General features: G+C 41.9%; 1 protein-coding gene across 7 annotated transcripts in view; it reads left to right on the top strand.

The window, feature by feature from the left end:
* The window catches only part of OSBPL5 (oxysterol binding protein like 5), a 186,903-nt gene that overhangs the window by 158,203 nt on the left and 14,704 nt on the right, over positions 1-13,996 (top strand). For all 7 annotated transcript variants that reach the window (XM_030038987.2, XM_030038985.2, XM_030038986.2 and 4 more), the window contains 6 exons: positions 810-981; positions 6,201-6,420; positions 9,766-9,950; positions 11,388-11,469; positions 12,093-12,191; positions 13,184-13,280. In XM_030038987.2, the coding sequence (XP_029894847.1) occupies positions 810-981; positions 6,201-6,420; positions 9,766-9,950; positions 11,388-11,469; positions 12,093-12,191; positions 13,184-13,280 (855 nt within the window). The remainder of the gene's footprint in view (positions 1-809; positions 982-6,200; positions 6,421-9,765; positions 9,951-11,387; positions 11,470-12,092; positions 12,192-13,183; positions 13,281-13,996) is intronic.

Raw genomic sequence — 13,996 nt, 5'->3', positions numbered from 1 at the left:
AGGAACTGCAATTTGTCTCATCTCTGTGCCATGCTTGTAGTTTCTGGTATTTGCAAAGTAGACCCTTCAGGTAAAGATTTTTTGTGACAAGCAAAACTGATGCTCCACCCAGATTATCTGATGAACTGGGCAGGGAGAAGGAATGGAGAAAAGGAAAAAAAATACAGACAAAGAGGAAAAATAAACATCCTGACAAGCAACTCCCTCTGATCGTAATCACTCTGGCAAGTATTGATCATCCTGGCTCTTGTTTGGAGTGATTGTTATTGCAGCACTACACCCTGCATGGGACCCCCGAGCCGGCTTGTAGTTCAGTGATCCCATACTAAGCAGGGGCCTCTCCTGCACAGCGCCTCGGTATCTCCCTCCCATTGGGTAGTGTGTGTGTTAGGGATGCCAAATGCCAAACATGTTTTTGGGGTGTATTACTGGCAGATATGAGCTGCTTGGTGGTTTGAAAGCACCATACCTGTACACATTTCCTGCATCTCGGACAAAATCAGGAAGGGGCAACAGGGGATGTGAATAGGTTGTGGGAGATCAGAGGAAGAGATGCTATTAGGGCAGGGGGAGTTGGGGTGAGCTTCCCACTGTATTACCCGTGCAGATGTATCACTCATGCAGCCGCTGAAACACACCTTTTCTGGCAAGATAACCTAGGGATTATATACATGAAAAATAGATTATTGTACACAGTGACTTCCTGAATTATAATGAGCTTTACTCACAGGCAAGAAGCTTTTGAGAAGCAATGCATGAATTGTCTTATTTACTCTCCTGTGCTTAAATAATTCCTTTTGTTTTCACAGGCCGATGCTGGCTGGATGCTTTGGAACTTGCCCTGCGTTGCTCCAGCCTCTTCCGGCTCAGTGCCTCCAAGCAGGGCAAGGATGGAGAAATGAACTGCTCGAGCGATTCTGCGCATGCAGGGCTCAACCACCTCTTGCACACAAGCGCTATCTCAGACCAGGAGTTCTTCCAGTAAGATGGGGCTATCACTTCTTAATGCACAGAGAGGTGTTGCATGGCTCACACTTGGTCATTGTTTTATCTGTAGCATAATCTAGCCAGAGTCCACTAAGGAAACCTGTTTAAAAACCAGCCTGTATGTTCTTCTGCTGCATCCATCACTAATATATGGGTTTGGTGTATATGAGGTTTGTTGTCACCTAATGCTTGAGCGCACAGACTGGGGGGAACCTCAGCTGTGTTTGCGTGTACATAAATAATTTTCTTCTGTCCCCTGCTTGGGCCAAAATGCTGTCTGGAGATGCTGGCGTGAAAAATGGCTTGCCTGAGTAAAGATTGCAGAATCTAGCTGCTAGAGTAGACCTGTAGTTACACAGACACAATCACTAACAATGTCTGTCTGTTGTCTAGCACATACGGCTCTGAGTCTGATCTATTTTTTAATAATGTGTTCTCTTTTCTAATAATACTGTGTCATAGTCAGCAGAGTACACACACTGCATCCTTAGTTTTATAATTACTTTCTCTCTCTACAGGGGTTTTGAGTGGTTTCCAATTTCTTCCTTGATGCATCAGATAAATTTTTACATAAGGGAAAAAAGTCCCCACAGCCTTCTTTCTATTCATATTGCTAGTATTACTGCAGCATTTTGGAACAACTCACATCAAAGCTCTGTAAACATTAAAAAATCCCAGGCCTTATCTATTGCTTATAGCTAAATAGGCAACTTCAGAAATCCTTCTGGTATAGACACTTGGCCTTTGGAGAGGGAACTGGGAGATGTATTGTCTATTTCTAGTTCTGCTGATACGAATTTGACTCTTAGGGCTCACAGCAATGCACCATTGGTTACACAGTTTTTAGGGTAGCAGTTCCTCCAGTCTGCAAAGATGATGCCTTGCACAGTGGGACCTCACCTTCAAGTGGTTTTCTTAGGCTCTGTTATAACAACAGCAGGGATCTGAGTCCTCTTCAGAGTATCGAGGTATCTCTGGTCCCATGGGACCAAAGGGATGGCAGCATTTTGGTCTGCCCTTTGCTCTGAAAGTCTCTGGTATTCCCGGCATGTGTTCTCTAGTCCTGCTGTTAGGGATTTTAGCTAGAGTTTGAAGAAGAGCTTTACTGAAGAGCAATGGGAGAAGAGAAGGAAATCTGATGTTACCAGGGCATGTGCCCTAGTACTTGTGCAAGTACTTCCATTGTTCTTGGGCTTCTTCCATAATACTTTACTTTCTAATTTCTTTCTGCCTAAGAGAGTCTCTCAGGACTGTGACCGCTGTGATAATGAATCCAGGAATGCAGTGGACTTGTTTTTCAGCTAATGGATGTGTGTACAGATGTCCAATATTAAAATGGATCCTGTGGCACTGAGAACATTCAGGCAGACCCATGGCTACTGTAAGGAAGTGCCGAAGATAAGAGTTAAAACTGTATTAAAGTATTTTTTCAAAATATGATGTGTAAATGACACTTAAATGATGCCTCTGTTTCACCTCTTAGCTGTTCAACATCAAAAGCCCTCTTGAATTATGGGGCTTAGCAGTAGCACACGTGGCAGAGTTTTCAGCAGGACAAAGTACCCACAATTGGAACCAGATTTTTCTGACAGGCTCAGATTTTAGCTGAGTCTGATTCAAGCTGGGTGTTCAGCATCTGGTCGTCTGGACAATACATGCTCCTTTCTGAGTCCTACCACTGGTTTTAATGTGTACCCAGACTTTCCCCAGTGCTTAAAGCCCCGGGGAGTTTGATGCTTGCAGGACAGGGGGACAACTTGCTGTCATCCCTGCAGGAATAAAGAACATTTAAGTAAGGGGAATGCAAAACCAAAACTGTGCAAGTGCTGAGCAAAGGGTTTTTGGTTTGCCACTGACAGTGGCTTCCTCATAGGGATTCAATCATTCTAATTAAATGCCTTCCCTACAGGGAATCTTACCAATTAAATTGGCACGCTGTTGTTAGGAGGCCAGTTAATTACATTTAACTCTATCTTCAAATTAACCAAACTACTCTGTCAAGAAAAGAAAAAGAAAAGGGAGATGATGGATATTATAGGGAGAACAAAACCCAAGGGAGTTGGCAAAGGCGAATCTTTGTTGAGCCAAAGCTGCATTTGTCTGCTGGCTGCTTTGCTCCTTTCCTGCTGGGAAAGAAGTCAAGATTATGCAGTGATTTTAAAATCTGTGTCTTTAGTAGCATATAAAAATGAGAGGGAGAGAACTGTACAAGTGAATCAAAAGCTAAAGTACTGTGTAAATCTGTGATTTTTAGACAAGAGGCCTTTAGGGCATCAGGCACTCTTCTGTTTAATATGAAGTTGTATTTCTTGTGGCTTCCATGTCTTATCTCCAGCAACCCCAGGAATCTGGCTGGTTTACTTGTTTGACAAGAGCCAAAGGTTTGTTTTGCTTTGTTCAGAAGAGTGGTATCAAACCCAAAGAAGTCCTGCTCACTGACTGAAGTTTCCAGGAATGCCCCTAGGGAATAAAGCACTGGTATGAGACAGCTCCAATGTGCTGAAACAGTAAATTAGCCATGAAACATGCCAAGTTATTCGTGTTCATGGTAGAAATCCAGTGTTGACTACTAGCATAGTCATTCTCTCCCAGCTTTTAAAGCCTGGTCCAAATCCCATTGGAAGCCCTACGAAGTCTTTACATTGATTTTAGTTCAAGCTCATGGCGTGGCTTTTGTTTTTAGGATATCGTATATATTCAGTGATGATTCTGTTTGGAGGAATAGAAAAGCCTGGCTCCACTTCATCTCAAATTTGTTCCTCAGAATGAGGAGCATCTGTTTTCCCTTTGGTTCCCCAGAGCGGCTCTTTGGCTCTGGATGTGTTAAGTCTTGCCTTGTTTGTGGCTGGTGGGTAATCAGTGCGCAGTTGAGAGGGATTTCATGTGAATTGAATTCCCTCTTGGACTAAATCTAAAATCCTTAAAAAATAATGGGGAGGAGTAGAGGAAACTAAGAAAAGCAATTTGCTCCACTGAAACTTCAAGTATTTCCCAAATGTGAGGCACGTGAGACTGAAAAATGCTTGCTCTTCTTATGAATGTGAAATAGAAACAAGTGCTACTTCTCAGCCATGAGCCATAAACCTTATAATGAACTGTTCTTTCAAGCATTTTTACCCCATGGGGAAAACTTTCACTAGGTAAGGGAGCATAGAAACCACAGACAAACACATATTTAGCTGATCATTGAAAAATAAAGAAATAAATTAGGTATTTAAATGATCAGCAACTAATAACTAGTAACTTCATGGATCTACCATCTGGGAAGTATCTGTGCTGAGGAATCATGGGATAATCTCTCTAGACAGCTCTCTCCTCACCTTTTTTCTCCTTTATGATCTTAAACTCATGCGTGTGCTGTACTCTGTGCTTCCAGTGTATTTGGTTATCGGTCATTACACTTGCTAGTTGCTAGCTAAAAAAAAGAAGTAACATCCTGGCACTAGAACAATGAATGTCTAATAGCACGTAATATCTAATAGTAAATGATTAGTGCTGGAGTATAGTGGTCATTGACTCTCTGATTTATGATCTTAGTTTTATTTTACAGTAGAACTGTAAATTAAAAAACCTTGTAATTTATATATATACATACATAGACATATATGCATACATACTTATATATACAAATGGACTTAAAAGAAAGATTTTCTAAAGGCACAGAACACTGTACACGACACTTTCAAAAGAACTCTAGAAACTGAGCTTCTCCAGAAACTGAGCTGTGACTGTCACAATGTGGCTTGCTTGGTGTGTTAAAAATCATGAGCTTATTTCAGTGCATAGTTGGAAGTTGAGATCTTCTGAAAAGCTGATGCCAGTTCTGTGTTCTGACTCTTCTTTTTTTTTTTTTTTAATCTGGCTCTAACTAGCAATGCCTAATTATCTTTTTTTTGTAAAAAAAAGGAAAGAGGGATAACAAGGAATGGGAACTTTCAGTATTAACCTATAATCAAAATTGCAACATACTCAGAAGAATGGCCTGAGTAAAGGCCCATCATGGAGACACCTCAAGCTTGACAGAACATTACCATGTACTGAGGAGAGAAATCTTGCTTTGAGAGGGAGATGGACTACGGGAAGTAACAGAACTCTTCAAGATCCAGGGCCTGTTTAGATCCTCTGAAACTCCTTGTATAGCTGGAAATCTTTTCATATTGCTCTATCCAAGAGCAATTTTGCCTGAGGACTTGGGTAAGAAATTTTCAGAGGAAGGTCAAGGTGAGAAGGTCAGCACCTGAGAGCTAAGCTAGGCCATGAAAGAGGTGATATGTGTATGAAGACATGTATGAATAGGGAAAACTGAAGCCCATGCTAAATATCACTTGAAAAAACAGGCATTTAGTGAATACTTTTCAGCATCTGACCTCTGGCCCATCTAATCACGTTTGCCATCTGTCATATGAACTGCATCTGCTTTTTCAAATGGAGATGCTATAGGCTACTTGAGAGAGAATTTTTGGTTTTCTCCTCATTCTCTAAAGCCTGGATCACTGAGCATGAAGCTTCCTACACCTTGCACGGTTTCCCTTGGATGCTGTTATGATCTCGGTATTCTTCTTACATATAATTGTCCGCTCCATGCTTTCAGCTGAGTTCTTCCACACAGCATTATGTGGGGGAAGCACATTCCCCAGGTTAGTTTGGGTATGAGTGTGTGTGTGTGTGTGCGCGCACATGTGAAAATACTTGCTTCTACTGATTTTTAAATTTGCCTTTTCTAGTGTAGGGCTGACTTAGGACCGCCATCTGTTGAAATGAAGTAGCAGTAGTACTGAAAAGAAAATGTATCCCATAATGTCATATTTTTCCCAAATGCTACAATCCACTGATTTGTTTCTGTAAAGGGAAAAATCTCTCCTGGTTGACATTTCAATTCTCTAATCAGCAGTGTACAGTTGTTAGCATGTGCTCTGTATCCCTCCAGTATGTGGGCTCCCATCCGGAGCCAGCAGTAACTCTGTGTAAGGATGGGTAAGTGGAGCTCTGTGGCAGATTGTGCAGAGTGCAGTTTGGAGGGGAGAATTCTGATGGATGGTATCTCACTGTTTCCATGATAAAAACCCTGCTGTTCAGGAGATTAATGTCTTATACTGTCCTGGGCTGCACACCCTATTTTGAGTCCTGGGGGGTGTTTTTACTTTATCTAAAAGGCCTTAAGTAATCTGGCTTTGTAAATCAAACTGAAGCAAATAATGAACTGTGTGTTGCAGTTTGAATGAATCAGCCCTGGAGAACCACCACCATTTGGAAAATGATGCTTTTTCGGACAAGTCTGAGAGAGACAATGTAGAAGAGTCGGAGAATGAAACTCATGAGAACAGCCGGAAGACAAATGAAAGTGAGAGCGATCAGTCAGAAACCCATGGAGACGTCTCTCCAGGAAGGAAAGGGACGACTTATATTGAACAGATCTATGAGGAATTTGGGGAGGTAAAAGAAAAAAAAAACTATTTCAATCACTGCCTGTTTCTGTTAAAATGTCTCTGTTCATAGTATTTGTCATTCACCCTTTTAGATGCATAGCAGTTAAGAACTAGCTTTGTAAGTTCCAGTGTTTTACAGATAAAGCAATGCACAGCTTTCCGCTAAATTATGTTGAATTATCATGTGCTCTAATAATTATGTGTTATAAACAGCAGCTCTGCTACTGTGCTTTGGCGTGTTTCCAGCATCAGCAATTGCTTTAACCAGTTATTGCATTAAAGAGCTGCATAGCATTGGCACAGTGCTTTGTGGAGCCAGTGTGAGGGGGAATTATTATTCTGGGCATGTGTCCTGGCCAATTAGGATGCTCAATGCTTGCGTGATACAAAATATGATACTTTCCTTTTTTCATTATGTGTGGAACATCCTTTTGTGTATCCTAATGGAGCATTTGAGCCACTTGATTCCTAAATGACAGTTTCTTGTAGGAAAGCCATTTCTCATGTCATTTAACAGCAGGAGAATGCATGTCTGTTCCGTATAAGAGCCTTTGTTAGCTGGATGTCACTGTGACACCTCTGAGGAAGGCAGTGGTAGAGAGCTGAGGGAGCTGAGTGTGTTGGGTTAGAATCAGTCCAGGCACGCAGTGGAGGAGCTCCGCTCCAGTGCCAGGAGGGCTCTGAGCAGTTCCCTTGCCTATTGCTTCGAACAAGGAAGCTGAAGTCTTGTTGGTGCTTCAAAGAAAACCACTTTGCTAGAAAGCTGTTTCTTTCTTGTGTGTATTTGCTGCCATTTCAGATGTCAGGGGTGAGGTGCAAGCCCCTGCTGTAGAAATTGTGCTTGCAAACAGAACTGTTGCCTACAGACACCAACTCCCCTTTTGTGCATCTCTCCCCTCAAATCCCACCCCAGACACACAGCAAATGGTAAGTGAGTCCAAACAGGGGATTTTGAATATAGCTGAGGAACTAAGCAACAGCAAAATTAAGGCAAACTTAATTTCTATCAGCTGCTTATTCTGAAATGACCTTTTGCCACTTGACAAACTTGTCCTAGAAGTATTTGTAGGGCAGGCTGATACTTTGGTGCTTGAATGAGCCTTAGAGGCAGCACTGATGTGTGTATGTGGGTGTGTGAGAGTAACAGAGATCTCTGCAGTGTTACATTAAAATAAAAAAAAATGCAGTACGAACCAAATAGAAAGGACTAAATTTCTGCTGTAGAGAGTGACACTTTGTGTAGCGTAAAATAAGGCTAGCCACAGTGTGGCTGCTCTGGCAGAGATAACATCCAGTGGGCTTTCAAAAAGAGTTGCCAAGCAGCCTTGGCCATTAGAAGTTTTACTGGATTTCTGTTGTTGGCCAAGAGATGGGGCTGTCATCACCTGAGACACACAGATAGGGCTGGTTGTTGAGTCTTATCCCACTGGTGACAGTAACATAAGGAAAAGTAGGTTGTATGCAATGACATAGTTTGCTATCAGCAATGGGCTGAGATGTATCAAGGTGAACACCTGCCAATTAATAACATTAACTGTCATCTTAAACTGCAACTGCTGTCCTTCAGTCTGTGTGTACAGTTCAGATTTGGCAGGACAAAGGTCACAGATGCAAACCATCACTGTTAAATCTTCAGCTTGGCTTTGAAAGCTCATTTGAAAGCTGTGCACGTATGTATGTGCATCTGTATGCATTTGAAAGGTGTGTGCTTGTGCATCTGATGTTCCAGCTTTGCCTTGTTTGCAGTAGGAATGTGAAGGCAGAGACAGGTGTCAGAAGGACTTTGAGATTGCAAAAGTTGGTCTAGAATATAAAAAAGACACCTCCTCAGTAGGTAGATTGATAACCAAAACCCCTTTTTTCCCCCAAGCTTTTAGTTTTAACAAGTTATAAAAAGGGTTATTGAGGGTGTTGTATTTTAGGGGAAAGCAAACCAGAAATGACCTGAAGTTGTTCTCATCCTCCTGCACCTTCTTCTCCATCCCTTTTCATCCATCCCTTCCGCAATGATTCATTCTGAGTAACTCCTTGTATGGCAATTTGCCAATACACGCACACTTGAGAACCTGGATAAATAATGAAAGTTCTGACAGACCCATGTGTATTGTAAGCCCTAGCTGACGCTGTGGTATTACATTCTTTAATGGTTCCCATTTCTTCCTGGAGGTTCAAGCTGTGTATTGCATCAGACTGTCACAAGAAGAATGGTATGATAATGGAAAAGCAATGAAATTAAAAAGCTTTGTTGTGCCTCAATCTGAAATTCCACTCAGCCTGCAAGCTGGACTTACTGTGTTTCTGCATGACTAGTAAAAGGGCTGATTGGGAGCCAACAGGATGGTGCTGGGAATGCTCAGGTGGTGAAAATGAGTGTTTAGTGATTTACACCATCTGCAAATCCTGTCGGGATATGCTGTGTATCCTCTCCCAAACCACAGGCCATTCCGGAAGTGGATCTGTGCCCTTTTTCTCATAGAAATCTCTTGCCTAAAAACCGTAGAAAGCCTAAGTATTCTCTTTCATTGTTAAATTATGATGCCTAGGATGCATTAAAATAACATTCATCTTTGAAAATTTAGTTTCATTTTCTTTCTCCAGTGGCTTGAAAGGCCCATTCCCCCGTGTTAAACCTCATGTAGCCCCACTGAATGCAGAGGAGCTACACAGTTATAGCTCAAATCACAACATAATCCCTGGCTTTTTTACCGTTACCTGCACTTCTGCTGCAAAGAGCACTGAGCAGTCTTGGAGGGTGCTGTAGTTTTTGTGCATGTTGCCTGACAGTGGGGCCTTTACTGTACTTACACTACCAGTTTGTCTTATTTTGAACGTGGAGGACTGCTTCCATTCTTTGTTGATTACTGCTTTATCTCCTAAATTTTTCTACACGTATAATAGTAAATCTTACAGTCTCTCATTTGCTGAGAATGGGACTCAGAGGAGCTTCTTGTATGCATCCACCAGGCCACAGCGATGCTGTAACAGCCTTGGGCGTGTCCACACCTCCTGAGGGACTGCAGTGCAGAGTCCCCTTGGTTAATGTCGGTCCAGGTTGGCCCATCGCAGTCCTGAGGTGTGTGGAGGCAGTGGCTCAGGAAGGAGTACAGCAGAGGTGTGCTCCCTGCCTCGTGCCAGCTCTCGCAGAGGCCCAGGGCTTCCTGTACCACCCGCTTTAGTGCTTTGGGGATTCACTTCTGAGACAGAGCTGATGTCTCTTTGCAGTGGTGTAGCTGAGCATTCACCCTTGTGCCAAGGCCAGGTATGCCTGGGTGAACTTGGGCCCTGGAGGTAAATGCATCTGCAAGAAATGGTTTTCCTGTTTCTGCCCTGAACTTCCCTTTTCCCACTGTAGACAGGTGAATCATCTCAAACAGAAACCGTCTCTGAGGAGAACAAGAGCCTGATGTGGATCCTGCTGAAGCAGCTGCGGCCTGGCATGGACCTGTCACGGGTGGTGCTGCCCACCTTCATCCTGGAGCCACGCTCGTTCCTTAACAAACTCTCTGATTACTACTACCATGCTGACCTGCTTTCCCAGTAAGCAGTGTGCAGAGCGTGCCTGACGTGGGCACTTTTCTTATATTTGTGAAAATGTGTTACAGTGTTAGCTTGGTGCTGGCTGGGGTGTGTTTGTATGCTTGAAAGGCTCCCAAGTAATACCCGGGTCGCTGGATTCAACGTAAAGCAAGCCAGGTGCCAGCTGCAGTGACCTTTTAAAGAGGGACTGCTGCCAGTGAGGGGCAAGGAACCAAAGAAAACAGCTAAACTCCAGACAAAACTACCTTTGCACATGCACGTGTTTGCCAGCATTGGCTGGAACTGATGGGGATTCAGCTCATGCCTTTGAGCATCTCGCAACAGAGCTGTGCCACCTTCTGGTGTACTCATGTGCAGAGGGGAATAGGACAGAGAGCAAACAGAATTGAGCAAGCACTTCTGCCCCCAAAAGCAATATAATTATGTTGGTTGATAAACAAATAAGAAACATCTTCTAACACCGATTGATGAGAGAGACCTGCTGGGAGCAGCAGAGTAGAAAACAGAAAATGTTATGCTTGCAGGTTGGACCAGCCTTCTCAATGAGATATGCCTGGTGTATTTTAAAACCAATGTGTGCAATATTCAAATAGCAGCACTAGTTACTCATGTTTGTTCCACTGCCTCTGGGTAACTTTAGAATTGTGGTATTTTCAAGCCTTTTTGTGGTATCTGTAACATCTAAAGTTAAGGAAATGGTTCTCCTCAGTGCTGAGGTCTAAGAAAACTTCAAGAGTTTTGGAGGTTTTGTTAAATAAATCTCTTTGTGGTACGGATGATCCTTCTAAATGGATTTTGCAAGAACTCACCCAGGTTGATTTTCAAATCTGACTAAATGGTTGGAAATACCAAGAACTCTATTGTTTATGTGTACTTCCCACTTCATCTTTGAGCAGGGAGGAGTTGGATGAGATGACTTTGAGAAGTCCCTTCCAACCTAAATTATTGTATGAAATCTCAAAGTACTGAAAGAGGCCATGCAGCACATCAGCTTTAAAGATCTTTTAAGGAAGAGGGAAACAAAGAAAAAGAGAGAAAAATAGAATTGTCTTTGATTTTGGTGGCATAAGTATTATCGTTTTTATGACTTACACTGTACTATTAGCTGTTACTAAATGCTAGTGTGAGTGGCAGTCCCACATTAACATACTTGAATGTCCAATCAAACCTGATACACTTCAGAAATTTTATTAGGCTTTTTGCAGGAGTGCAGGGCAAGGGGCGCCACTTTTTAAGAGTTTATGTGTGTGTTGTACGATGTACGTTACTAAAAAAAAATTATTTCTGCCGGCAGACACCTTTTTCACTGGCAGCAGCACAGAAGTTACTTCCCTTTAGTACTGGGGAAATTAATATTGAAATTAATGTTATTATACTGGTATGAAATGAATGTGATGTGTGAACAGTATAAAGAGGATTTTATGTTCTGTCCTGCAGGGCTGTCCTTGAAGATGATCCATACAGTCGAATAAAGCAAGTTTTGAGGTGGTATCTGTCCGGCTTCTATAAGAAGCCAAAGGTAAAAGTATGCATGAAGTTAGGGTTGTAACAGGCATTGAAATCTTCTGCTATGGTTGTGTATTTCTTTATTGCCTTTCCTTAGACACTTTACCTTTTCTATTGTTCAGAAGACTTTGCCCATTACTTTTAACACTGAAGTTGCCTTTGGTTTTGGAGTAGATATTGAGTGCAAAATAGTGTTGATGATCTCAGAGCTTTTGCACTGGACAGTTAGAAGGCAAAACTAGCCACCACCAAGTAACATGTTCTCGGATGCCAGATTTTTCCCTTGGCTCAAAGCAGGTCTCCTTTCTCTTTTCAGGCCTGTTAGTACCATAGTGTCGTGTTTCCACATCAGTATGCACCTGCTGCATATAGTAGCAGAAATAATAAAGTTTGATTGTCTTGTAAAGTTTTGATCAGGCAGAAGATTAAGTTGGCAAGAACAGCAGACAAATCCATGGCTCAGATGAAAAGATTAGATTAGGAGGATATATGTAACCAGTTCTTTGGTTTCAATTCTTGTGATTGACTTAGTTTAAAACATCAGGGAGAAAATTATTATGTTGTTCCGTGGCTGTCTCTGTAAAGTTGGATTGCAAATCTTCATTTGTAGCAGGTTTTGATTGCTTTGCTTTTCAGGGAATAAAAAAGCCATACAACCCTATTCTGGGAGAGACGTTTCGCTGCTGTTGGTTTCACCCTCAGACGAACAGTCACACATTTTACATAGCAGAACAGGTAAGCTGCTTTATTTGGATGTTCAGGTGTTGCAAGCAGCAGCCTGCTTGCACCTCCGTACATAGGAACACGCTCCACATCTCACCCTGGGAGAGGAAGTTGGAGTTTTGTGTAAATATCTAGGGTGGGACATGGGATAAACTAGCTGCTGATCTTTTTTCTCTTTAGATTTACAAAGACTACTGTGAGCTTTGGCAGGCACTCAAGACTACAAAAGCAGGTCTCCCATATATAACATTAGCCTGTTCAATAAAGATCTTTTCCATGGGGTTCTGCCCTACTGCTTTCTTATTGTTAATAAAACATTGGTGTGGTTTGTGTTGCCTCTGTCAAAAGGGGTCTTAAAACACATAACCAAATCCTACCTTCCTTTATTTCTAAACTTTCTGTAATGATGTTAATAGGAGTAAATTGAGGGCTTATCTCTATGTCTTTGGGGATGAATGAAAGGCAGAGCTCACAAGTAAACTGGCCTGACAAAATTTAGTTTGAGATTTACGGTGCTAATAAAGGGATCTGAGGACCATGTGGACTTTGATACAAGGAATCCCTGTTTCAGATACATTTTTCCTATTTAATCAAAGAAGTTTTATTTCGTTTTATTTTATTTAAGCCACTGCATCCATTTTATGGAGATTATTCAGATGCTGCCAAAAAGTTCTGCACTGTCATTTATTGTGTTGAAAATCTGACAGTGTACCTGTTGGCCTAAAGTGATTTCAGATGCACAAGGACAAGAAAATACCGGGGGGGGGGAGAAAGTTTACATATATAATGTCCCCATATATAATGGTCTCTCATATAATGTTCCCTCCTTTAACATTGAGGTTAATGGTACAGATGGAGCTTAGAGGTCTCTGCTCAGTCCTGTGGCCTCTGTCTTGCACTTTCCCTAGAGCATGTGTAACACTGTGTGAGGCTGTGTATGCACCCTCTGCTCTGCTTAATCTGCAAAGACTGCTGTAAGTGACCTGTGCCTATTTTTCTTCTAGGTCTCCCATCATCCGCCCGTGTCAGCTTTTCATGTCAGCAATAGGAAGGACGGATTCTGCATAACTGGCAGCATTCTAGCTAGGTCCAAGTTTTATGGTAAGGCATTAAGCCTCTTGATCTTCCAGGTGACATCATGACATTGGTTTTGGTTTGTTTTTCAATCACTCCTGAGCATGTTGAGAGTTAAGAACAAAGAAATGCTTAAGAGATCTACCACCAGGACACCCTAATTCCTTGTCTTGGCTCTCCTGGGTTTTCTCCATTTCCACCATTTCAGTGGGAGATCACACTGATGTTAAAAAAAAAAAAAAATCAGACAGAAAAAATGTGAGCTTTAAAAACCTGGTTTTCAGAAAGCAGAGGTTCATGACAATGTATGGGCACTTGGTTGTCAGACTACTTTGCATATGCTCACAGATGAGTAATTTTATAGCTATCTGATCATTCAACTGACTATTGCAAAAGTCTCTGTATAAATGTAACCAATTTTGTATCTCTCAGATTTCTGAAACTTGAACCCTAGAGCTTCAAGAAGCCCTTGAATCTTTTAATCTCAATGGAGACAGCACAACTGCAGGCTCTGAAACAGTGTTGCTATTTGAAATAGGTTTTTTGTTTGGGCAAACACCTCTTAAGTACTATCCTTTGGTAACGGTATTTGCTGAAACACTTGTAAATAGTCATTGCTGTCCTTCTGGCAGTTTTATTTGTTATTTGAGATCATACAAAATCAGAAAAGTTGTGAGAACAGAAGGACCTGATAAATTTCTAAACACTGGAACTGCTTTCTGCATCCCACTAATGACTTATTT

Source organism: Aquila chrysaetos, chromosome 16 (genome assembly GCF_900496995.4).
Source record: "Aquila chrysaetos chrysaetos chromosome 16, bAquChr1.4, whole genome shotgun sequence".
NCBI lineage: Eukaryota > Metazoa > Chordata > Aves > Accipitriformes > Accipitridae > Aquila > Aquila chrysaetos.
This window is presented reverse-complemented; position numbering and strand designations above follow the sequence as displayed.